This window comes from Falco naumanni, chromosome 12 (assembly GCF_017639655.2).
Source record: "Falco naumanni isolate bFalNau1 chromosome 12, bFalNau1.pat, whole genome shotgun sequence".
In the NCBI taxonomy this organism is placed as follows: Eukaryota; Metazoa; Chordata; class Aves; order Falconiformes; family Falconidae; genus Falco; species Falco naumanni.
In genome coordinates, this window is record NC_054065.1 from 11,263,558 (window position 1) to 11,291,114 (window position 27,557).

The window sequence follows — 27,557 nt, forward strand, 5'->3', positions numbered from 1 at the left end:
ACCAGCCTTGCAGCTGGCAAGCTTGCAGAGCCACAATGGAAGGGAGCTCATTTTTCTCCATCAGTAAGTATGCTCAGCAACAGGGTAGACTACAAAGTGTTAAACCTAATATCAGATCTACCTAGAAAGCAAGAAGGCAGGAAATAAATGTAAGTGTATCCAAAACTGCTATATCAAAACCACTGGGCAACCACTTTGTCCATCAAATAACTACCTTATAAATATATCCATCTGTTTCAAAACCAAAGTAAAAACATTTCAATAAATTTTAAAGTGTAAGAAGAGGAGCTTTATTTACCCACTTCCCTTGAAAAGAAGTGACCCCTTCACCAGCAAGTGAACTAAAATTGTTATTGTAATCTATCAAGCATTCCTTGTTCTTCAATAACAAAGCTGCTGTACATAAACGACACAGCTTGCCTACTACATAGCAGCACAATATATATTAGTAGCTTGTGGGTTTTCTCATACATGCAAATTTTCCATCTCACTGGAAAATTTCATTTTCATCTGAATTTAATTACATAATAATGAACTTCTGCCCTTACATAACTTGTTGGCCTGAAGTTGCTGCAGCTATCTGCCAAGCATAATGAAATTTTACAAATGCTTTTTAAGAGAGAATGTGTCATATAACAGTATTAGACCTCAGGAAAAAAAAAAAAAAAGTTGAATTTTGCCACATCAGCTTAGAAAAGGAAAAGAGATGGAGAATCTTTGAGGAATGCTGTGCTTGCTGATGCACCAGAAACTACTGGGAACACTACCTCATGTACTGTTCAAAAACTTTTGCATCACTTCCATAATTTTTCAAGTTCTGTAACTAAAATATCTTAAACAAGAACAGATTGTAATCCTGAAGCCTCTACACTTAAGTTTCATACGTAACGTACTTTTTTTATTTATTTATTAAACACTGCATGGAAAAGAGAAGAAAACAGAAAAAAGCCTCTTACATTTTCAATGTTACTTAAAAGCAAAAGTAAGCACAAGCTTTTAGTCTCCATGGCTGACTTTTCATAATATTAGAAAAATTGAAAAAGATAAACTAATACCTTGCTTTTCAGTCACATTTACACACGTATATCCACTAGTGGAAAATCAAAAACTTACAGGAATCAGATGTTAACAAGTGACTTTGTTTTTCAGATCCAGTCAAAAAATCCTATACTGCATACAGATAATCATGTCACAGTCAGCACAGACGAGAAGAGCAAAGCCTGTCATCGATACAGTAGTTTCCAACAATACAAATAAACTGCTAACTTGAAACAATGCTGACCTCTAACCACTTAGCAATCATATCTCAAAGAGGCTTAATTTGACTTTTTGCTGCATCCAACTGAAAAAAACCTCATGGTGCTTTTAAACTTTGATTCTTACCAGTTACTTCCATGCTTATTGCTTAATGTAATAAAATTAGTTAGAATTGCTCTAATATCCAACTAGGCAAAAAATCCCAAAATTTTCTCAGTAAACACAAATTTGTTCTACAACATTAAGTGCACTTATGCAGAAAGATAACAATGTTGTCTTGATGCTTACCCAATCATTGCGTTTTCTTTAATCTGGCCTTCTGTGCCATTTACCATTGGCTCTTGATTTCTGTTTTCCTTCTCTGAAGCATCACTCGAGAGGCCCAATAAAGCTCGTACTCGTTTTGACTTCACATCCAGTATCGTGTCAGTGTAGCCCACTTCTTGCAGATACCTGTAGGAACAGAACTCATGCTAATCTTCAATGCACATCTCACTTCATCAGAACAGTAAATGAAAACTGTTCCCTAAACTCATCTTCAACCCCTTAGCTTAGCAAAGTATAGTGTTGTCCTAATGAAACATGCTTATAAATCATCCTGTACCAGCTGCAGAGGAATCGCCTCTTGCAGTACCAGCCTCTACAGTCACTGGGGAGGGAAAAAAAAAAAAAAAAAAAAAAATCAAAGAGCCTAGCAGTCAGAGGTTATACAATACGTTATTCATTCATTTACTAAAATGGATGGAAAAGCATTTTCAATTAAAATATTTATAACTGGCTTATAAAAATCACCACAGTTGCATGTACCACATGGTCATTTTATTCTTCAACACACGGAAACTACACATGAAACCTTACAAGAAGTACCAGATATGTTCCTTGTGCAAGCATTATCAGAAGCATAGAAAACAGAGAGTATTAAAACAACTTCTGTAGCTGTAGCTACTAGTAAGAGTTGTTATAACACATTAGGTTTGACAAAATCTTTGTCTTGCCTTTTCCTTATTCTGCAATGGACCTTCGAAATATTGTTTTGTCTTGCATATAAGGGCTGGGCAGCAAGAATCCAGGACTAGCTTCTATGAAAACCTCAAGGTCTACACTTGGCTCTTTCATCAACATGCCATATTGCCTTTGGGAGAAACATGGGAAAATAATGAAGGGGGGGTGGGGATAGAAGTAAAAATTGGTCTCTGCCCTCTCCTTTAGAATATGGAGTTAATACCACTTTCTTCTCTGGAGCACCGGCCTGATTAAATGGTCAATATTGTAGAGGACTTCTGAAGAAGGGAAATGCTACTTTACAATAACAGCTGTTACAAATTAAAGGACATGCAGTAGGAGAGAAATACTGGTTGTTGACTACACAAAAATTAAACAAGTCACCTAGGCAAAACAGAGTCCGTCAGTAATACGCACTCTGTGTTCAGTACTGTGACATTTGCTTATGAACTGCGCTGAAAAGGAATTACTCGTCTTCATAATCATTGTTCCAAATCAAGACCACTTATTTACACTTATTCAATATACATGTGAAGATTTGAGCTCTTGTAAAAGAAAAGCATGTACCATCCAACAGACATATTTAATTTTTGTGTACTTCCTTGCAAAAAGGTCCTTTAATGTAATCTCCAGACTGTTTTTACTGTCTCCTCTCATTTAAGCCTCTGTAACACACCAAAAAAACATTAGAAAGCAAGAGTTTTGCTAGCTGATTAGAAGATCTTAGAATCTAACTAGCAGCACATGGGACAAGGCAAACGCATGAAAAAACTGACAGCAACACTCTGATAAGAGGTCTTTAAGCAACGTCTTCAATTCAAATCCAGGGTTGTTACCAAGGCAAAAAAAAAAACCCTACGTAAAACTGTGACCAAGCATTTTGAAAATTAATTCATTATGACCATAATTCAAAAACTAATTTAGATTAACAGATATTTGCTTCATTGAGATGAACTGAGAATTAAAATCTAGTCTTCTGGATATTAAGTCTTTTCTGCACCACAAGCAGGCTAAAATAAAATATACCCTGCTCCAACATCAGTTATTTTTATTTTACATAGCTCTTAACAGAATTACTTGTGTGTGTTGGCTTTTAATTGCAAAAAGAATTGCAAGGTGTCATGACCTACTGTTCTCCCAAGCAGATTGTTTTACTACACTCAGTGAAAGAAAAGCAAAGGAGATTAGGTGTTTGTGATTTGACAAAGCTTCTCATCTGAAGTTCTGAAGTATTAAAATTTTTCAAAAACCTATCAAAAAGTAGGGCAGAAGTTGAATAAACTTCATCACACATACTAGCTTTTCTTGAAAGAGAAATCTAACAAAAACAACAACAAAAATCAAATACCACCATCATCACATTTCATTACTAGATTCCTTCCCTTGCATTTGTTATTCGGGTTCTTTTTTCAACACTTACTGTCTTAGCAGCTGTCGTCCTTGTTTCCATATTAGCTGACTGTTTTGTTCTGGCTGAATCTCTGTCTCATTCCCTTCATCTGGAAAAGATTATTTAATTACAAACATTTTTTCTTTATCCTGCTTTTTAAATAGATGCCCATCCACTTGAAAAGGCAAATGTAATTTGTCTTAAAATGAATAGGAACAGTTTAATAACAGAATAAAAGATTCAAAGTGCCAATAAACAATCAAGAGAGAAAAAAAAATGCACATAACATGTAACTGTAGTACTACATACACATAAAGATTGTCACGTACATCCTACTGTACAAGAGCAAGTTCCACTGATCATCAGTGTCTTCCCTTCTGTCTCATATCCAAAAGCCCCATCTTACTCCTTTTTCTTTCAGGCCACATAATCACACAGACAATTTGGAGTTCCATTTTTGCATTAACCTTCCAATATAACTGCTGCTCACAATTTAAGATTGAATACAAACAACTTTATCTGCTAACAATATCAAATGCAACTGCAGCATGGTATCTATTTACAACTTACTGTCCAAGCAACTTCCTTAATATTTGACTATTAAACATAAAACCAAGACCTACTCACATCAAATTTAAATTCATCCATATTTGTATTAGTTTTGTGGAAGGGAAAAAAATACAACAAGGGTTATTTGTTTATTTTTTAACCTGAAAAGCTGTTGAAAAATTTTCACTACATTTTCCAGAACCATAAATTTGTATCCAAAGAGCATTAGTCCAAGAAAATCCACACACCAAAAAAAAAAAAAAAAAAAAGTGGCTGTTCTGGTGAGAAACCTATCTGAATTCTGGCAACAATAGCTATACATTTATTCCATATATAGCTTCATACTACATTATGGTGGGGTTTTCTTTCCTCTCCTCCAGGAGATACATAATTACATGCTTCACAAGATAAAAGATCTTGGTTTATTATCTATGAAAGCCTCTACAAAACTTGAAACTCTTGCGGTTCAAACACTGAAGAATGAACAACCTTCTTGCGTAAATAAAAATTAAGAACCAGAAAAACCTGTGGTATAATCCTCTGAGTAACTTGATAGGTGATGTGGGAAAGCTGCTGTCCTTACCTGGAAGTCATTTACCTTTAAAGAACTGAAATGAGACCACACACAAAAAAACTGTCACCCACCCAAAGAAGCTATAAAAGGCGAATCAGAATTCACATGCAAGGAGAGCCATAAGAATTGTCTGTGTCTCAAATTCACAAATCCATTCAACAGCAACCACAGGAAATAATCAATTGCATAATGATTTTCTGACAACAACTGAACACAGCTGGACCCAATGCACAGCTACCAAAGCTCAGTCTATAAGAATTAAAACATGACTGAGGGCAAACCCGCCTGAAAATTCCCTTCTTCCAAAGGCACTATTAAGTACATCTACAGGCAAGAATTCTCTTTTGCTTAGCACCCTCAAAACTGATGACCACTAGTGGTAACAGTGGTTTACAGATGAGAATGAAGGGACTCACATTATAAGCAAATAATAGCAGAATATACCACAAGCAATTTTTTTTAAAAATTTTTTTTTTAAAAAAGCATCCCTTTATCAGGAGATTGAACTCTACTGATTCTCCAAGAGATCATAAAGAAAACCATCAACAGGGACCCATTTGGAAGAACTAGAAACACTTCCACATTTTTTCCTGAGGGGCCAGCAAAAACAAGGGCTGGGGTCAGGGGCACACAGAAGACAGCGACATCTAAGTATCTATCAAAGGCAACTCCAAAGGAGCATGATAACAAAGTTTCTATTGTAAGTGTGTATCTTTAATCAGTCCAGATTTGATATAGAACAAAAGTGCACGTTCCTGACAGCTACATACATAGAATGCAACGGGCTAAATCAGGATAGTGGAACTGTAAAAAAAGGTAATTCCACTAATGTTCACTTTGCAGAAGTAATGCACTGGCTATGGCTCTGCTGGGCAAGCCAGGCCTTGCTCTACATTCCCTAGCCGGAAACTGGAGCAACATGCTGTAGCTGCATCCTGAGAAATCACAAAAACCAAGGATGTCTATGATCTTGGTATGATCACAACAAAGTTTACTAGTGTTCCAGATACAGACTGGGGTCTTCCAGTTAGTAACACCAAATTAAACTATTGCTTCAGTTAAGGAAATAACTTTGATAATAATGTGAAATAATATTTCTCAAAAATTCATTATATCTTGCAAAAGAAAAGCCTGGTGCAAAGTTTAATCAGTTTGTACAGGGTTGGATTTTTTGTTCCTTTGGGGTTTTTTAATGACCTTCTGAATTCAAGAAGAATTAGCCATGACAGTAATCCAGACCATCCTTTCCACAAACCAAGCGTCAGAGCTGAGGTCTGCAGACCTTCTATAGTTTTCCTTTATATAGAGGCGGTTCTAGTTTCATCGCTGTAGTAGGAGCATCAGGGGACAGAGATACAAAAATCATCACCTCCTGCTTCTCCTTTCAAGGTCTTGACCTATAACCAGATCTCTGTACAGACACACACACTTGTGTTTTTTCTTTTTAGGAAAGGATAGGAAGAGAGAGAGGGGGATGAAAGGAAGTGATTTAAATTCTTAATTCCTCAAGTTTAATGTTTAAAACTGTTTGTGTGAAGTAGAAGATGCAACCTCTAGAAAAAAAAAAAAAAATCAACTTTCCAGAGACCAAGGTGAGAAACTGTCCTCTTGCAGCACAGTGCTGAAGTTAGTTGTATGCACTTCCAACGACTATGGGAATTTTGTAACTAGATTTCCCACTCTCAAACTCTCAGTTATGTCTAATATGCACTTTTCATTATTTTTCTCCCAGAATAGCATCAAGGTGATTGAACAAAAAATTATGTATTATAAATTTAATATCTTTTGTACATTAACTTTTTATTTAGAAGATTTATTCAAAGATAAAATGATTCCGTAATTATAAATCTAGTATCTCTTGTGTTCCAAAACATTCATGCACATTACTAAGGTAGAGAAAACTTATTCTCTCCAGGAGAAGTTTGTTGGTTTGGTTTTTTTTTAAATCTAGACTAATTTCAGAGCATTAGCATGTATTTTTGATTTTACGAGAGTAAAATACAGTCTTTATTAGTTATCTCTATTCCCACTCTTCCTTTAAGTGGCTTATTTTATCCACACTATCATGCCAGCATTTGCACAAACCACAGTTAAGCTTTTATGCCAGTAATGAACTCATTATTAATAAATTCTTACCGGAATCATAGTTTGGTGGCTTCATATCTCCCTGATTCAATTCTGTGCCATATTTTAATTTGTGATATTTAGCTCTGAAAGTAAAAAAAAAACAAACACAAAACTATTAGCACACTAGCACATTTAAAGGATATCTCTAAGCATATAAATGTCACCTGTCCACTTGAAAAGCCACTCCTTTCTACTAGGCTAGGAACAAAACAAAACAAGTAATTTCAGGACTTACATATATGTAGTTTTGCTTAATTGTTTTTTCCAAGGTTGACATGTAATTGCAAAGTGAATACTGATGAAAAACAGGGATCGGCAGACTGCAGATTTTGTAAAATATTCTTGCTACAGAAAAGGTTCCTTCCCTGTGGACATGGGCTACTCTCTGCTTCCCCCCTCCATCCCACTTTTTATTTTTCCTTTTAGCCATCACTACAAAACATTCTTGTTATCCATCTCAGTTCAGTGCCCTCTACCTTGTATTTCATATTGTCAGCTCAATTAAGTAAACTTTAGTTTTATTCTTCAAAATGCTGTGCTTTCCAACAGCATCAGGCCCTTGGAAATAACTACTCTAAATGAGAATTAGCACTGACAGCAGCCCATCTATACCAGTTTCTTTTAAAGCTGCTAGATCTGCCACTTGACCAAGTCCAAAAATGGAGACCTCCCTTCCAAAAATGCTTTGCCTACCGAAGGCCCACTATAATAAACCCCACCAAGCATGATATATAATGACAATAAGAATAGCTAGAAGAAAAACGGAAATGCTTTTTAATTTGAAAAGCTTCATCCTATACAATCAGTGTCTATAGACTTTTAACCAGACAAAATAATGTCACAGTAATACAGCATTAAAATGCACCTGTAAGTTTTTAAAGATCCATTAGAGTAGCCTTGTAACACAATAAGAGAGAAAACGAGGCAAGGAAAGCCTTAGCCAGTTTTTCAATCTGTTCCCCCCTTCTCTCACGCTCACTGTAACTTTTGTCTCTACAGTTGTTTTCTGCCAAACATGAAAATTTAGATGAGTCAAAAAAAACTGATTCCCCATAAAGTTTTGTAGACAAACATAACTGGGTGGAAAAGCAGCACTTATAATAACTAGTTCCTACCCTGAATGAAAGGCAGGGAAGAAATCAGGCAATGATGGGCTTGCAGCCTGGCAGTAGCAAGATGACCAAATAGCACACACACATGCAGCTCCAACTCAAACGTACAGAGCTAGGTGTAAAGTGGCAAGATACAGGCTACAAAAGACAGAAAGAAAAAAGGAAAAAATGTCCCAGCCCTCATATACCAACATTAGCTTCATTAGCTCCACTACTCGCAAGGGAACCCTCACTTAAAATTTGTTTTTAAAAATGTGAATGGGTGTAACACTTCATGTATGAGGCAAGTCTCACTAAGCTTGGATGACTGTATCAAGAATGACTGTAGATAATGCTTCCAGGTTACCTGCACCTCTCGATTGCTTCTCAGACATCGTCACCACATTACTGTTTTCTTTTACTCCTAACAAAATGGTGCTAAGGGAAGTATTGCTTCGTAGTTCTTAGGCTTCAGTATCAACAGTACTAGTTTCCTACTAATCCACCTGCATTTTAATTATAATAAGCATTTAATTCTGGATGAGAAGGATAAGAGCACCGTGAAGAAATGCCCCTTAGGTGTAGCAACAAAGAGAGATGAAGGAACTGACTTCCACCTCAAAAGCTACAGCAGTAAGCTCTAACTCAGCTGAGCAGCAAGTAGCAAGGAAAGGAGAAAGGATGCACTGGAAATGTATTAACAGCCATAAGTGAAGGATAAACATTTTGGTTGATACACAAAAGAATTACTACAAATAGAATGAAATTGAAGCTGCACACTCAATCAAAACATTTATCTTTCCTTTCTCAGTTATCAATCAAAACATTTATCTTTCCTTTCTCAGTTATCTGTTTCCTACACCTCACTGGCAGAGAGATGCTACCTTGGTAAAACAACTGAATTTCATTATTATTAAATACCGATGCTAAGTAATACTTTTCCCCCTACCATCACTACTAAAAATGACTAATCAAAAACTAAGAAATCCTCTATTTCATTACTAACCTACCTCACCAACTTTAAACACTACACTGTCAAAAATTTCCAAGTCTTATGCAGTCATCAATTCAAGTGATCCTAATGTTTAATCCATTTTGATTTGACTTCATAAGTGAGCAAATACTAATACTCTACTTTAATTTGGATTAGTGACCTATACTGTGCTCTACTCAATTCGAGCAAATAATTTCAGTCAGTTTTGTGGGATGAGGCATTTGCTTTTAGCTCATGGATCTTATATAAAAGTTTCATTATGCTCTATGCATTCACAAATTTTCTTATCAAAGTTTTGTCAGTAATTTCACCCCAAGAACCAAAGTAAACTGTTCACTAGGTTAACTGAAAGGATCATTCCATGTATCCTTCCTGTACCTCGGATCTCTCTCCGGTTCTCCAAGATCAATTTTTCAAAAATTCCGCCTCCGTTTTTTTTTAAATTCAGTATATTTATTTCAACCTGTTATATCTGTGTATGCTCATTTTTAAAAACTCTTTCCTTCTTAAATCAACAGTAATATCCTTTTCTTCTTATTCAAGATTTTCCCCCTCCTTAAGGGCATTATAAAATCAGTTCAGCAAAGCAAGATTATTCATTCTATCCACACTCTAAACTATTAGTAGTAGGTATTTTTAACTCCTCATTTTTTCCTCCTCATAACACAACCGTTTTTAAAGCCTTTGTTATTCTTCTTTATTTCAGGTGGATAACCTAGATTACTTGGTCTTGTACACCACTGGCCCTTAAATCTGTTTTCAGGCCAAGCTGGACTAGGTTTCCATCTTTCAGAAGATTTAACTTTGTATATCACAAGCAGAGACCAGTAAAAATACAGATACATCAGAAGAATCATGTCCTAACAAAAGACAAGTAATTGAAGAGCTGACAATCCCAAAAAGCAATCCTTATTTTGAATATTGCTGGCAAAGTTAAAAACAAAAAGACATAGACTTTTACCTGCATAAAATGGCAAAACACCTAATGCCAAACTCAAACCGGAATTAATTACAATCAAATAGTATAACTTCAGGTATCTGAGCAAGGCACCAGTTAGATGTGAAACAGGAACATGAATATCACGTCAGAGTACTTGAACCAGTGAACTCACTTTCAGCTATGGTCAGCTTCTAAAGTTCAGAGGCATATCCTTTAAAAAAATCATCAGTATAGCTAGCTAACAGTCCATCAAGGAAGTATTTTCTACACAACTTCAGGCAGCAAGTATGAGATTTATTATTAGAAACTGACTTACGGCACAGCTGAAAATGTCATAGGTATGAAAGGCAAGCTTACTCTTTCTAAAGCGTGCTAAGGGCTGAACGGAACTCAGACTCCAAGACTAGAAGGGAGAGCCTTGACCATTCAGTTACACATACTGCAATCAAAGGCCATGAAACTTCTCACAAGACACTTAGTTCTCTTCTATACAAGTTCTGAATATAGCTTATTCCATTTGCACATTTATATTTAATCTATTTCTACAATAACAGAATATCTCCCGCCCACCACTCATGCTTAATTTCTCTGCTTTTTCAGAAATCACACAGTCCACTTACTAAGAGCTTTAAACTGGCCCTCTGCAATTCACATTGAACTCTAGATCATACATCACAGCAGTGATAATATTATCAAAGAAAAGAACAAATGTCTTTTTTCTGTAAATAAAGAGAAAGAAAAACCAAAGTTTCTCCAACCTTTGTTATCATCTGGTCAAAAACAAGGACAGTGGTTTTGTGGCAGGGGAAGGAGGAAGGAAATAAATGACAAAGATGAGTCTTTATTATCTGAAACTTGTTCAACTTGGATGATTTACCTTCCATTTTGAAAATTACATCTGAATTATTAACAGCATGCAGAGACTGAAATATGACTTGAAAATAACTAGCTAAAGGATACAACTTAATTGCAGGTATTTTTCAGCTGAACACTAGCCTTCAAGTTGTTTGGAAGAAAGTTGTTTTGTGGGTATGGAACTATGTTACCGGCTAGATGCCCTTACTCAGGTAAGTATGAAAATTACCACCGCTCTGGCTTTTGCACTTCATCACACAGTTCTCCTTTCTTGATTAGCAGCATTTTCTTTAAACTGTATGTCTTCTATGCAAACAGTGCTTGGAGACATTCAACATGGCTGCCACAACACTTCAAGAGTTGCTTATGAAAATGCTAAAAGCTTTCATCCTTCTAAATTTCCTAAGACTACGAGCAGTGAAATTTTTCTGAATAAAACAAGTTTGATCCCGATCAAAAAAGGCCACTATTTCTTGGAAATATCTGTTGCCAGACCTGAAGCATCTGATCCAGCTGTGCTGAGGGAGCCTGCCAAAACATCCGTAGAAGATCTGGGAGCTGCCGCCAAACCAAGAGACATAAACAAGAATGACTGCCAGGAACAGCATGGCGAGATATTCTACCCAGGGGAGAAGGCGCCAGCCTTACGCTGATCAGACACACTAGTGCAGAAAACAACATAAAATTAAATCAAGTGTTTCTAGAGACATGGCTGAAGAGTCCAGTTCTTTGGTGGAAATATGTTAAGACAGGAAATGAGCTAGACTAAATGAAATAGGACATGTACTTGAGAGAAACAGTATTACATTTCGGCTAGCTCCTGAAAATCCAGGGGAAACAACGCAATTTACTGGTGATGGAGCAAGTATCGACAAAGTCATAAAAAGTAACCCTCAATTGTCAACAGCTTCACACTGCAATCTACTGGATGTTGGCAAAACTACATCAAAACGGCTGTTGAACAAATGATAGTGCTTAACTATTATCTACCTCCTTCTTAGCTCTTTGCTATTTAGTGTATTAAGACTCTTCAGCAGAAATAACTGGGTTTCCTATACATGCAACAAAAGGTAATCTTACAATTACTAACATAAAGACCAAACATTAAAAAACATTGTCATAAAAACATGACAATCCATAAGTAAAAATAATTTTCTACCTTATCACTATAAAATTAAGTGCCATGAAATAGAGAACAATGACAATGCTTCCAAAGTTATTTATTTACAGTAAACTTTGAAAACATTCAGTTGATAAAAGGAATGCTGAACACCCACTACACAGGAACAGCAGCTCACAGTATATACCTGAGAAAAACAATGTCGCTCATCACTTCTTGAGGGCATTGCAAAGATGGACTACTCTGGGCCACAATTTCATATTCTGTCCCATTACTCATAACTGATTTTATCTAGCTAAGGAAGAAATGGTACACTGCAAGGCATGGGCAGAAATGAAGGAACACACAATGCTTCCCTGCCCCCTCCCGCCTGCACCAAACTCCCCCTAACTTGATGGAAAATGTTTTCCTCCTACCTTGTAGGATCTCATTTTCCAGCTCTTGAGATCCCAGTGGAAAAAGCCAGCATCCCAACTGACTACTGCCTGACCTGGCCAATGGTTGATTTAGGAAAATGCTGGGAAAGACAGCAATGCTTCCAGTCTCAGTATGTTGCCATTCTTCTGAGTATCAAGCAAGAATACTTGCTGGGAGACATTTCCAGCAGACTGTTTCTACCTAACTGACAAATAATTCTGCAGTTTAAAACCTCAAACTCTTATAAATAGCTGTCTCCAGCACACACCATTCACAAGCATCACATTTATTTTGAAAACCATTGCACACCTATACTGAAACTGTCAAACTAGACTGATCAACTAACTGTAGCCTATAACCTGAGTAACCTAGGCTAATACTATACACTGCAAAAAAAATGCAAGAGATACAAACACATTTCTGCAAAAACTGCTAGTAAGAAACCACCGGGTGTTTTTTCCTAATCCTGACAGTGACTGCTGCATTAAGATTTAAATGTCTTAATTTAGGTGGATTTTACTGAATGCAGCTGGGGGGGCACTTTCACTATCCATATAGAAGTTTGATTTTTGATTTTTTTTTTAGTCTTATAAAGCTTCTCTGATAGCACATGGAAATGTATTTACACAGTGATAATTTTAGATAAATTGCTAATTTTTCTGGGTTATGAACATGAAGTATTAGAGATATCCCTAAGTAATCAGGAATGGCTCCTTTAGTTTTGAAATACAAGAAATCTTACTGAATTTATACAATTTAGAGCATATCTTTAACTGCACAAGAACATATTCCATTGCTTCTGTCCTTTTAAAGTGACTCTAATCTTCATAATCATGCCTCAAGTATAAGCCTTTCTACAGCTATAAACTACAATCTCCATTATACATACATTTGATATTTTTCCGTGCTATTTGATGTAGCATCAGTACCGTAACAAGCTCTGGGCAAAAAGGGTATCTGCCCTAAGCATTCTTCTGAGAACTCCCCAAAGGAGAAGCAAGTATGCCAGAGCCCCAAGGCAACTGCAGGCCAGGAAACTGGCTGCAGCTCCACGCTAGCAGATGAATTGGTTGCTACTGGAAAGAGCCAAACTGGACGGTGCAAGGCATGTCTCATGAACTAAAGCAGCCCATGTAAGATGAGCAAATCTAAATGCAATAGAGTGATGTACAACTACTAGTGTCCTTTTTAAATAATCTAGCAGCAATATCTTATTCCTCATTTGCGTATTTTTATATTTCTAATCTTTTTTTCTACTAATTTCTACTAATACAAACTATTTAAAAGGTTTATTTTAGCAATAATTTATTAAAAAGAAGTAGGAATTACCTAATAGGAAAATAGTATGTAAGCAATGATTGCTTTGCAGTAGTATCACAGATACTCTCTGGTCAAGAATTTTAAAAGATATTATACTAATAAAAAAAATTTTAAAACTCAGCTTGCCCTAAAACACATCAGGTGAACAGACCAACTTCTGGAAACATGATAAAAAACCCCAATTTGTCTGCCTCAAAGATTAGACTAACAGGAAAGTATATGGAAGAATAAAAAGTTAAAGCAGATTGAGAACTTCTGCTGAAATGCCCGTGAACAAAGAAACAGATAGTTCATTAACCGGTAAACAAATATTTTTTCACTCCTCACACAATTAGCCTCCAGAAGATATTCCTGTAGAGTCTATCATACTGATAAGATTAAAATTTTAGCAAGACTCAAAACTAGTAATTTTTCATGATTTCAGTTGTCAGACATTATTAAACAAAGCTAGTACTTTCAACAAAAAGAGAACTCACTGTAATTCTGGGGTATAATCTATATAGTCAGGTGGAATTTTACCAAGGAAAAAGTAGTCATCATCGATCAACCATGGATTTTATTTGCACGGCTTTGGTGCCATACTATGTTAGCTATTTTTACTGTAACACAGACATTTAGACTATCAGATTTATTTAGTATAACAGTATTTGTAAATTTGAGAACTGAATATATACAGAAGAAATATTTCCTGTTATGTCAAACACAAAGGAAAAAGAAAGTATTGGTCTCCAGAATTTTTTCATCACGTACTCATCACTGAAGTAGCGTACCTTTCCTGTTTAAGTGCATATTCCAGCATTTTGATTCTTCGCACTAGATCCTTCTTCAGATTTTCTTGTCCTTTCCTTTCACCTTGAAGAAAGGCGATCTGGGCCTGCAACAGGAAGTGTTCAGTTTAGAATCTGCTTCCTCAAAACCATTCAGCATAGCTCTTATGTGTGTGTGTCTCTCCAAGTTATTTTAAAAGTTATTTGTACAGTGCAAAAGAAACTGGCTTACTGTGTTTCATAAACATTAAATGCTTACACAAAACACAGCATAGATAAGCCTTCTAAACTGCATGCTCATTACAGACTCCCCCCCCCCCAAAAAAAAAAAAAAAAGAAATAAAGCAATTTTACTTTGTTTGTCAGAGTTTATTTCCTCTATTGGCTAAATATTCAAAAAAGCATAAGGAATAGATAAAATAAACATACAAAAAGCCTTCAGCAGACAAAAACATTTACCAACAATAAGCAGGAGAAGATGATAAAAGTATTTCTGCTCACTAACTGAAGTAGTATGTAATTAGTGTACTGTTTTATAGATACATGTTAGATACATGATACCAGTCAATGAACTGAAGTACAGCATGTTCAGCTAAAAGAAAAATAAAACCCTGTTTGTAGTACAGTGCCAAGTGTTAATTATAATACTTAGTAAAACAGGTTAAAGAAAGGTCTCCAGAAATCCTGTAATTAAGAGAGAGAAAAAAATGGAAAACAGGGAAAGGTATTTTGGTGAGAGATGAGAAGAGAAATGGTATAGAAGTAAATAAAAGTCAAGTGGAAAACAGACACGTAACCTTTATTGACTTCCAGCAGAGAATAAGTACTTAGTTGCCTGTGAAAAATCTCCTTTAAATAGAAAATCATGATTCATACAGATATTGATCCCTAATCATAAAGGTAGAACTACCTGCTTTTTTACCTCATGCTCAGATCATAATTTGATCAAATTGTAAGAGGCAGGTTCTTGTGCTCTCTCAACTCATGAATACACTTAGACAAAAATACCTACGGGCAGTCAACATCTCCTGCCTTGGCCTCACCCCATTGCATGCCACCTGCCGTTTCCAGGATGGGAAGCTTTCTGCCACCTTTGCAGCTAGAGCCTCCAAGGATCTCATCTGCCTCCTGAGAGGCACCAACTGGGTCAAAGGCAACTGGTCTAGACCATCAGAATGCAAAGACCAGGAAGCCTTTTAATTTATATAAATGCCTGTTGCAGTTCTATACGCAGTGTGTTCTGTAGGTACTGCAGTCTGCACCAATCTGTGGGGAAAGCCAGGGAGTAATAAGCGGGAGTATCCTCTCCTCCCCTGCCACAACCCTGCAAGCAGTCCCCAGATATTTTAGTTAATGGAGACAGATGCTTCTAAAGGGTAACACCTCTGACTTCAGATTTTTACACCAAGGTGAAAAAAACAGTGTTTCTAAATGCCATTTTCTCTGCACCAACTAGAAAGAGCATGCACACAACGAACTCGCTTGAATTTTGGAGATCGGGCATGATGAATCTTACTTCAAAAGGCCATTTGCTGGTGGCCGGCTATAGCAGCTGCTCTAAAACATGACGCCAGCTGACATAACTTCATTGCTTAAGTGCAGCCACTAAACAGCTTGACAGACACCTGAAGAATCCCTAACCACCAGTCACCAACTAGAGCAGCCAGTTTATGACGACTGAAAAACACTGGCTGCTGTCCAGTGAAGTTGATCTTCACCTTCAATGGGGGAATTGCATTTGACTGCCAAAAAACCCTCAGCTGAATCAAAAGGAGGGCCTCTCACTCTGGCATCAAGCTTCTCCCCACTTAACACTCAAACTGGGATGAACAAAATGCTAGAACTGAATTCTGATGTTTGTTTTACGCTCAGGTTTAGGGAAAGGCACAGAAGAAAAATTCTGATGCTGGAGTCAGCATTTCCTACCCTGAAGAATGTAACTACAAGAAACACGTCAACTCAACCAGGTCACCATCCCTCTCAGTAACAAGAACACCTCAAGCACATACAACTTGGTTCGCAGCAACTGGACAGTGCACTGCCATTCTGATTTCTCTCTCCCTGCCTCCAAGTAGGCCCAGCAGAAATAAACAAGTGCCCTTCTAGCCAAAAAGTGAGAGGACATCAAAGCACACTATTAAAAATAGTAGAATGTGACATAAATGTGCATTCTGCTGGAATGAAGAAGATCATCCAATGCCACCGGGTCACAAGCTGAAGTGATCTATGATGCAACCTGCTGTCTAAAAGCAATTTCTAGCTAAGAATGCACTGACTGAACAGGCTGGAATGAAGCATTTTTACCCAGCAGGTTGATAAAGGACAGCCAGTAATGGCCTGGCTCATGCACTGCTTTACTACAAAGGTCAAACCAGCACTGCCATGCTAACAATTGAGGTTAAAGTCATCTTCCACTGGTGACAGCCTAAACAAAGGGAAAAAATGCAACTTCTCAGAGGTTTTGACAGCCTACATTTGTATGAGAGAAAGAATAAATGGATTTCATTAAGAAAAATCATACGACACCTTTCACATGAAAATGAGCAGAGTCATGTTTCTGATACCTGGCAGGGCTGGCTCCTTGACCTGTCTGACTAACCATTTGAGAACCAAAATTCCAAACTGTTACAAGAAGCTTCTTAGGCCCATAAAAATCACATAAATATTGTTCTTAATTCTACCTCTGGAGCTGAAGCATCTACATCTTATGATTCAACATGAAGGAAAAGTATTGTTGCTCTCCCTCCTCAGTGCCACTGGCAGGCTGCATGTATTACATACATATTGCACAAGAAGGAAGAACACTGGAAGAAACAGTAACTAATTCTTTGCACATCTTTTATTGTCAGTGGTATGCCAGTGCTCCTAGTGATGTCTTAAAACTTTTCTTTTTCCTGGACTTCCAAGATATCCTTGTGTTTCTTACTCAAAAAGCATGCAGCAACAAAAGAGTAGAATTCAAGAGCAGTCTCTCCAGTCCTACGTAAGCTTATTGCCAGGATCTTTTAAGGTTATTATATACTTTACAAAGCAGTAGTTTCACTGGCAAATCAAGAAGCAGACAAGTGCACCAGAGGGCTTGAGAACAATTTCCCTGTCTCCCTGGAAGCTGTGCAGTTTCTAGCATAGCTTGTTCATGTTTCTCTTCTGAGTAGCATCCTTACACCCAATACTCATTATTTTTGAGAAATTCTAGCTCTGAAAATGAGAACACTTACATTTTGTCATTTTGATAATACACAAAAAGTAAGAAGAATAATCCCCCCTTTTCCCACAGGATGTTAGCAACCTTTAGCCCTCATTTATGTAAGTACTGGATAATTACAATTAAGTTAGCATCAATGGACAACAAAACATCAGTTATATATGTAAGCTCAAATTTTATTTAAGAAATTCTTAATGATAATATCCAGATTTATTTGTAATGTACATAAGGTCAGCATTAAAGTAATAACTGAAATTTTATACTAACATTAATACTGACACAGTCCATATGTCATAAGCAGATTTCATTCTTTACAATGTTTGGCAATTAACTGAAAATATGCAGAGGAACCTAAATGTTAATGCCATAAATGAAACAATTTGTAGTATAAATTAAAACTGAATAAATTAGTACACTGAGTTTAAATATTCATCTAAAACGATGAATGATGAGATCTAGCAGCATTTTCTCAGTCTCTAGAACATAACAGTGATAACTCTAGGATCACTGTTTCCAATCAAAATATTTAGCCAACACCTGTCTAAATGTCTGTGCAAACATTTGAAGTGTAAGAGGTCTGGGTTTAAACATGATGAGAAGTGTAACCGAACTGTATGACTGCAGTTTTATCATTTGGATGTAAACAACAGAAATTTATCAGTAGATTGAGATTCCACAGTCCATTTCCCAAGGTTGCAGCTTTAGCACAAGTCAAACCTGAAGCAGACTACCTGAGGGAGTAGGAGAGCAAAGGATCACTTCCCACTTCGAATAATCTGCAACACTGTTCTACACTTGTGCTTTGGCCACTCCTGGGAAGGTTTGCCAAAAATTTCAAGAATTCACAAACAGGCCCAACAAACAGGTTCTGTGACAACTGACCTTCTAGCTAATAAGGTTAAAATGCATCAAGTTGTAAGCACGTCATTGCAAACCTCTAAACTGCCTGTAGGGATCACGCAAAAACTCTGTTCCTTGCCTTACGGGTGGGGCGCATCATCTCCATAAAGCACTCAGCCCCACTGGCTCTGCAGTGAGGAATCAAGGCAGCACACGCCTCAAGTTTATTCCAGGCTAAATGCTACAAGTTACTGTATTACAGCTCAACTGTGAAATTACAATGCAGAGAGTCAAGAGGGAAAAAAAACCAACCAACCAATCACCAACCAATCAGCCAACAAAACAAAAAAAAATATCAAAAAACAAAAACACCACCTCCTCCCCCACAAAAACTACCAAAAAACAACAAACCAACAAGAGAATACTGGGAAGAGAGATGCCTGGGAACAGTCTATTTCAGCCACAATTGTACACTCCAGTATGTTTTTTTTCCACTGTACCTCATTATAGTTACTAGTATTACCAACTGCAACAAAACTTACAAGTTTCCTGCACATCCGGTCTAAATTAATAGCACTGTAGCCATCTTAACTATTCCACTTCTTCACCAGAAGTTTTAAAATAACATTCATTCTTATGTTAAAAGAAAAAAATTATGGCCCTCAAGATTGCCCTTTTAAGAAACTCCCCAAAAGACTCTAAGATCCACACTGAAGTGGAAAAAAGGGTGAGGCAAAGTTTTAGGTAGCACTGGGTTAGAAACAACTTTTTTTAAAATGCTGTTGACTTCCTAATAGAGGTTTAGCAGCTGTAAAAATATAATCAAATAATGAAATTGCATCTTAATAAGTCTGGATTTTAGCGATGTTTACAAAAAGTAAACTGAAATTTACACTTCCTGGAATCAGCACCCAGAATGACAGGGATGTTGAGAAGTATTATCATACCTCCACACCTTTTTAGACTGACATCTTGACATTACAAAGATATATATTTTTTTAATCTCTTGCTGTTTTAACAGAAAATTTCTGATTTTTTTTAAATTTTTAACAAAAAATTTCTTTAGAAAGAAACAATACCACAGCTGCTAGACAAATGATGCAAGTTTAGTATCAACTTCTATCAGTGCCTGAATTTTACAGCTACTTCAAATTAAAAGATGCTCTTTTTTTAAAATTCTTAAGACTCAAGAACTATAAAAAGCTTCTCCGTTCTTTTCTTTAAAATATTTATGTTAATATTTCAAAGTAAACAAATTTATGAGTACTTGATGGTCAACAGGCACCATCTGACAAAGTAAGAGCTACTAAGACACACAGTTCTGTACATACTGCTTTCATAACTCAAAAAACAAGGCCTTCACAGGTTGAGAGAAAGAGAACAAAGGAGGGGTGAAACTGCAAGAGAAGTATTGCAAAAAATATGTAGATAGCTAAAATAACTAAATATACTATAAAGATTAATCAGCTTGGAACAGTTGTGCTAACTGGTCTACCAAGATCAGCCAGAAGGATTCTGCAGGCTGCTGGGGTGCTCAGTATTTTAGATTATAGTTGGCTCACTCACGTGCTACATATTTAAGTATTTTTGTAAATAAGCGTAGGTATGCCTGGAGAGTGAGAGGAGGAGATAAAAAACAGGTACAGGGGGACGGGGGAAGGGAAATATCCGTGATCTGGTACAACTGGCAAACGCCTTTTCAGGCACCATACTTAACATCGCAACACACACCTACCAGCAGTCCACTCCAAGAGAGGCTAGGAAGCTTTTATAAGCGCCTGTAGCCATTTGAGATAACACAAACCTGAAGTGGGGTCACAGGCTGCAAGGAGTGGCAGGCACTGAGGCGTATTTAGCTTCACCCCACACAGAAGTGCTTCAGCCTGTTTATCACCTGAACCTCATGCTGGACCGATAGCGCCTCGTGGCATTAACACACAGCACAATCTGCTACTGGCGAATTATTTTTGCTGGACTTCTTAGAGATGTGCTGGCATCAGAGCTAAGCCCTGAAAAAAGTAAGCCATCCACAAGAGATGAAAGATCTAGCTTACGGTAAAAAAAGATGGTTGAAAAAGCCATTTACTTACATCCTCACCTCTTTGAAAAGATTGTTCGAAAAACAATTTCTTATCAGTGAATTCAAAAGTCCTAACAGATCACCCAGAATAAAAAATTATTTAGCAATGTATTCCTGGCAATACCTTGATTACTAATTGAAGCATCTTAACCAACAGGATTGACTTTTCTTTCTGCAGTTTGAAGTATTTTACTGGGCAGATCTCCATTCAGATAGCCAGTCTTTCTTTTATCCACTCTTCAGTGCTGCCTATCATTGTTCTAAGTGCAAACATCAAAATACTTGCTGAGTTAGCCAAGCAACATATATTCAACTTATTTAATCATTCTTCATAAATAAAAATTTTCTCTAATCCTCCAGCCATTTTTGTAGTTAAAAAAACCACTTAAGTCCTGAGCGTTAACTTCTTTTTTTTTTTTCCTTTTGAGTCCCAGGAGCATGTTCCATGTAGACTGATGTAAGGACAAAAAGAGAGCAAGTTTTAAACGTGATAGAATTCTATAGGCAACATTGCAATGACATCCCACAAAATAATCGCATGTTATGAGCTGGACTCCAAATTGAAATGCTCAAATATAATTCCTTTCCCCTTGCTGTACAAGAAAGGCAGAAATGAAGCAACAGCAGTCAGCACCAGGACTGATAAATAGACTTATGGCCCACATTTACACAGAGACAACGGAAGTTCACAGGCTGAATGAATCACTTGGGGTATAGCAACACAAGGGAGTACAAATCTGGAGATTTTTAGATTTGGCTTTGGTAACAAAAAGGCATAAACCAGACTTGACCACACAAGCATTTGCAAAAGCAATCGGTACACTCCCGTTTCTCTCTCCTACAATCAGGAGCAGGTACTCTTTGTATTCAAGCATGCACAACCACCCTGAACTAAAGCATCAAGTGAAACAGATACAAAAATAACTTGGTTTTGTTCTCACCTCCTGTTTACAAACTTGGATATGAATATCGCGCATGCCATTTTTGTTCCGATGCTTTTGCAATCCTGCCCTATGTGACTGCCCTAAAGGGAAACATATTCCTGGCTAAGAGCAGAAAAAACGCAGTCTTTCCACACTGCAATCTTTAACTTCTTTGTTGCTGGATTATTTTCAAAATATTCAATGTTAGTTAGCATATAGCAAACTCTTTTCAAATAGGAAAATACTATCTTCTACATGAATCCTTCCACAGGCCCATACAGAACAGGCCAGCATGATAAAGTGAACTTTTGTTTTCACATTTCAGTGTTTTCACTTCTAGTGTATTGTCAGCAAAGGTTGGACCCTGAGCACTCTCAAGTGATTCAGAAGATCCGTTTCAAGTATCTAAGTATTTCTCAGCATTTTAAAACAAAACATAACAATCCATCTATTTCTAAGTCAGTTCTTGCCACTTTCTAGCTAAGGAACTTGGAAAGTAGGACTTGACAAGGCTGACAGCCTTGTAAAGCCAAATATATGATCAATATCTATTGTCTCAGAAAACTGTCCATGGATATTAATTCTAGTTTAGGCTTCACATTTGTACAGCCTTACTTCTTTCAGTATTAAATTAAGATGAATGAAAGGTCTATGGAGATGCATGTAATCTTCCTTGGGGAATATTACACAGCCTGTTCTAGAACCAGTAAATGAAGTTTCAGTGTCTACTGAAACATCGATAAAGGTTGAGTTATATTTGCAATCTGTTGTTCACACAGTGCAAAGTTATTTACTCCAGATGCAATGAAACTGTTACGAGCAAAGACCTTCAACAGAAAAGGACGGTTACAATTTGAGTGGGACAGAGAGATACTAATTTAAATTATAAACATGCAGTAGGAAAGACACAATAGGATGTTTCACCATACGCTAACCTGACATCAAAAAAAACAAAGTTTTCCACCTAGAATGTAACATCTTACTCCATTTTTACTTAATTCAATGATTCTATAGCAACTCATGAAAATCAGAAAATCTTCTTCTTTCTTAAAACACAACTTTCTGTGAAAAGTAAGCTTTAAAGACCCCTTGGAGACAATGTAATGTTGCAAAACTCCTGTCTGTTCATTCTTCCTCAATATTTACAACAGTGCTTTCCTAAAAAGAGTCAGGCCCATTTAAGAAATACGTTTTCATTACACTCAAACTAAATTACACGTTTAGCAGATTTGAGAAAATGGGAAAATCAAATGCTGGGAAATGCTTGGATCATTTATGCAATTTAATAAGAAAAAACAAAACAAAAAAACATAAAAACAAAAACAAGACAACCCCCCAAACAAAACAAAAAAAACCCCAAAGAACCAGTCTCATCACTTCATATTTACATTTTATTTCTCTACAAAAGCTAGAAATTTCTACAGTGCAGCTCTTTCATCACTCAGCATTTACTCCTACTAGTCCTCCCAGCTTAAATAAAACAAGCCATGACAGTTTATCAATAGGTGTATTCGGATTAGCTGGCAAACATGCACATAAGCAAACAGGAAAGAAGAGTACAGAAGCTTCTCTTCTCTGCTTCGCATGAATTTGGCAACTAGAAAGTTTGCTACAAAAAACATAGCAAAAGAAAAGATATCTGGTAGTCGCCAAGACCCATTTAGCATCACTTTTCCCAACTAAACACGCCTCATTATTGTGAACATGGCTTATTTTCTTCCGCCTTTTGATTCATCTGAAGCATTTAAAACAATGAAGTTGAAAATATTGTCTTTCTGGGGTAGTGAGGAATTTAACATTAATCACTGCTTTCTTTGTAATATTTGCCTTATGGGAAAAAAATATTTATTGAAGATTTCTACAGCACTTCTGACAATTCACAGAACATATCAAAGATTCAATCCATATCATACTTGAAAATCTTACAAAAATCTTCTTCAAAATTGTATTTTATCTTCCATTTTATTGGCCAACCCAAATCTTTAGTTTTCCATTAACTGAATAAGTGATTTCTTCAACTCACTGTTCATTACTTTTTCTCTGAACAGCCTTCTCAGATTATCCAGCTATCAGAATGATTTTTAAACTAGAAACTTAATCCAGTAAGAGGACCGTTATCTAAAAGCCAACAAACTGTAAATATCAACTATTTCTGAATCGAGTAACAAATGTCCTAAACCAGACTATAAATAGCCACAGCCATCTGTCTTATTTGCCCCTTCTCCTCATTACTTCAACTTGTCTATCTCCAAGGGCACTATCTTACCACATAGCACGCCCAGTTTCACCGCCTGCCTCTTGCCTTGGAAAAGTAGCAGCAAAGGGGCAGATCCCCACCTGTGCGTGACCCCCCTCCCCGGGAGAGCTAGCATTACTAACTCTCACTTCCATAACCAGCCTCAAGCGCTTATCTGTTACTTCCATCACATTCCTTCTATTACAGTTGTTTGTTATCATTTAACTACATTCTATCTCATTTAATTTACTCTTACCCTATCATTTGGGGAGTGTTTTTTTCTTTTGGCACCATCTTACAAGGAGTATTTTTAACAAAATTGTGGAATGACAAGCACTTTATATCCACCCATTCTCCGTAATTTCCTTGCAAACCACTTCAAAGGAAAGTTTACCCAGGAAATAGCATTTTAATGTAACCCTATCAATTCCCACTATTCCAAAGCAGTCTACTACTCTAAAGAAACAGTCATCAGAAGAAATGAAAACCTTAGCAGCAAAGAAGACAAGAGCTAGAACACTCCTTAGCAGCATACAGGGTGTCTATAAACGCAGTTACATAGAGCATAGTAGTTTGTTGCAAATTAGAACATTTGTGAAATGCAGAGAAATGCCAAAGTCTGCAAATCAGCATTTTTGCCAGAAAAAAAATGTTTGACAGAAGCAAAACTTTCCACAGCAACATATGCATTGCTTGCAAAGACAAAATTTCGAGTCAAAACAAAAGCCATACACACACAAGTGCCTTCCAAGCTCATACAGCTGAGAAGCAGCAGAACTCAACAGCTCTGTCGCTTGCTGGGACAAGGACCTGCTCCAGCAGCCCTCGACTCTGCAGAGGTCCCAGCCATGGGGGCAGAGTCTCCATTGCTCTCTCCCAGGGATGGCAAGATGGCTAGTTAAAAGGGAAATAACTTCCACAACAGCAAATTCACTCCCAACCAATCAGAAGATGTACAGTTAAGGCAAGACACCAACATAGGAGGCAGTTCAAACCCTGCTTGCCTCAAGCAAAAATACGAATTTCAGTGCCCTGCATATGTATTTGACAAACCCTTGGCTATTTTGGGATGGGCTTGCCCAATACATAATGACAACTCTGAAATGCCTCGGAAACACAGTCCAGAAAAATGCAGAATGAAAGAAACCTGAAGATTAAAATGCTTGCAGAATAGGAAACCCTTTCTTGTCAACTCTTCCAAGCAGCTGCTAGACCAACCTAAGAAAAGGAAAATTACTCATTTCTGAAAAGATATGAAAATAAATGATAATGCTATAAAGCACAGTTTGTGAATACTAAAGTGAGGGTTTATAATGTTACTATTTATTCTAGTGAATTACTTCACAGAGCATCATGAAAGTTTATTAGGATAATTTTTCAATCTGCAGATGTCAAAGTAGCATAAACAGAGAGCAAGCATCAAAAGTGAAATATGTAATTAGCATATAAGCATCTAGGGGAAACCCATATGAATCTGTTTTCATTCTCACCTAAAATACACAGCGTATTCATGATACTTGCATAGATACAAACATTTAAGTCCTCTTTCACCCTGAATAAGGAACATTATATAATAGAGGCACCAATAATTTCAAAGGCTCGAGAAAAAGTAATTAGAAAATCAGAGTAAACATGAATACTTGCCACGGAAAACCAAACACAAGCACCTGATAGGAAGAAAAACCTTGGAAAGAAGTAGTAGACCAGTAACTAAGAACAAAGAGTAAGCTGCCAGGCCTGCTAACTCACACACGTTATAAACTTGTGGGTGCGTCACCCAAGTAAGCATCACATAATGCAACAGAAAGGTACTCTACCCAAGTATCACATTTAGATCCACACAATTAATTACAAGGAAAAGAAAAAGATAAAATAAAAAGAAGCCCAGAGGGGAAGAAAAGGAATACGGGCAATCACAGTGGGACTGACTGACAAGGGTTTTTTTGGAGAGAAGGTATAGCTTAACTAACCACAATTACAGAGCCAAAGACAAGCACAGTAATACTGTGGCACAAAGTATCTCAAATTTTGAAGTATCATGGCATGTAAGAAACTGGAGATTAAAAAAGAAGTAAATCTACCTCTGAAAACAAGATGAATTGCAGAAAACATTTATAGGATACTAAGATGACCATATAAAATCGGTCCTCCACCACAGAGCCTCCCAGAAGAGCAGATAACACTGAAATTTCCACTGGATAGAAGACTAGTAAAGTACAATCAGAAGCACTGCATCTTTATCTCAAGAGAGAGAAACTGCCCGACCTCAAGCTTCCATTATTCTGTTAAACATTTCCAAATATATAGGCCAACAAAAGTCTTCAGAAGGAGCACAGAACCAGTTTTTAATTAATACTGCTCATCCTTCAGCTGTACATGTTCAATTTCTAAAACCCATCCTGTAGTTGCTGAATGCCTAACACAAACCTCTCACAGGGATCAAAGGCCATTCAACTGCAAATGGTCACAGCAGATGTAACGCCTGATGTCTATAGAGACAGCCAAGAATTTTGCACCTTTCTGAACATGACTCTGCAGCAGATAAATGCTGTTACAGCTCATGGCAATGCCAGCCACAGCTAATTATAACTTTATTGAGATGTTTTGGCAAGAGCCAAAGGCATTCAAGCAAACAAACTGTAATCGGGTTATATTCCCAGTTCTGCCACTGATGACACATGACTTTGGCAAATAGTTGTAATACTCTACTTCTTTCCTCCTGTCTCATCCATTACACTTAACAAGCTTTTGAGGGATACTTGGGGGAGGAGGGGGAAGAAGGGATGGCATGTTAGCCTCTGTTGAAGGGCATTGCAAATATGCAAAGTGTTACTACTATTAAAGCACTGGCAGAATTTCTTAAACCCTGTGAAACAGATTTTCTTCTCCAAAGCAATTTTTGAGATCTGTATCAGCTATGAAAAAACGTCAAAATATCCACCTGATATATGACATGTGATGTTCTTATATACAGCTAAGCTAGTTACCTTCTACATAGTACTTACTGGATGTAGTGAATAGAAACACGATTCAGTTACTAATGAATTTTTCACTGCATCATTGAAGTTAAAATAAAAATTGCTCTCTTATCCTCATGACCACTTCCTTTAAATTTCTACAAGGGAGCCCTCAACCAACGCCACATCTGCCACCCTCCTTAGAGCGGTTGTTTGATGTTACCATAGGAAGTATAATTTAAAGGGTGACTTCCCTAGTAATTAAAAAAAAAAAAAAAACAACCAACCAAAACCCAGAGGAGTGGTTCGTATTGCTAAACATGCACAAGACTCTCTTGACAAAGACGGTACTTTCAAGGAAAGAGAAAGAAAAGAGATGGCCAGGAAACAAGAGACAAAGGAGACCTAAAAAGGAAACCAAGCAGGCACTTTTCAGTCACAAACATGGCCAACTTAACAACCAAACAGCAGGCTGCCGATAACGTGGACAGCGTTAAGGCTTACAACAGAGATTTTCTCGTAAACAAAGCCAAAGAGGAACGAAGGTTGCGTTACCCACTGTTACTAGAGTTAACGTAACGTGCCCACTGCTGAAGTACCTGGCAGCCATGGCCCTAGGCCTGCGGTTCACAAGTTCTTCAACCACAAGATCCCCATCAGCCCTCCAACGCATCAAAGAGCGCTATCAGCCGCACCGCTCTCCCAGTGGAGCCACCGCGTAACGCGCCCCGGGGTCCCAGAGGAGCTGCCCCGGTCCCGCAGGGGGCTGCGAGCCAGCCCGAGGGCCGGGGAGCGCCGCCGGCCGCGCAGCTCGCCGGAGGCGGTTTTTAGCAGCGGGTTGTGAAAGTGGGGACAAGTTTACGCGGCCGGCCCTGCAGGGGCACCCGGAACGCCCCGCAGAGGCAGCCAGAGC

General features: G+C 37.4%; 1 protein-coding gene across 5 annotated transcripts in view; it reads right to left on the reverse strand.

Moving 5' to 3' along the window:
- The window catches only part of STRN (striatin), a 73,303-nt gene that overhangs the window by 45,095 nt on the left and 651 nt on the right, over positions 1-27,557 (reverse strand). For all 5 annotated transcript variants that reach the window (XM_040611464.1, XM_040611461.1, XM_040611460.1 and 2 more), the window contains exons 2-5: positions 14,407-14,510; positions 6,909-6,982; positions 3,680-3,758; positions 1,546-1,710 (exon numbers count right to left, since the gene is read on the reverse strand). In XM_040611464.1, the coding sequence (XP_040467398.1) occupies positions 1,546-1,710; positions 3,680-3,758; positions 6,909-6,982; positions 14,407-14,510 (422 nt within the window). The remainder of the gene's footprint in view (positions 1-1,545; positions 1,711-3,679; positions 3,759-6,908; positions 6,983-14,406; positions 14,511-27,557) is intronic.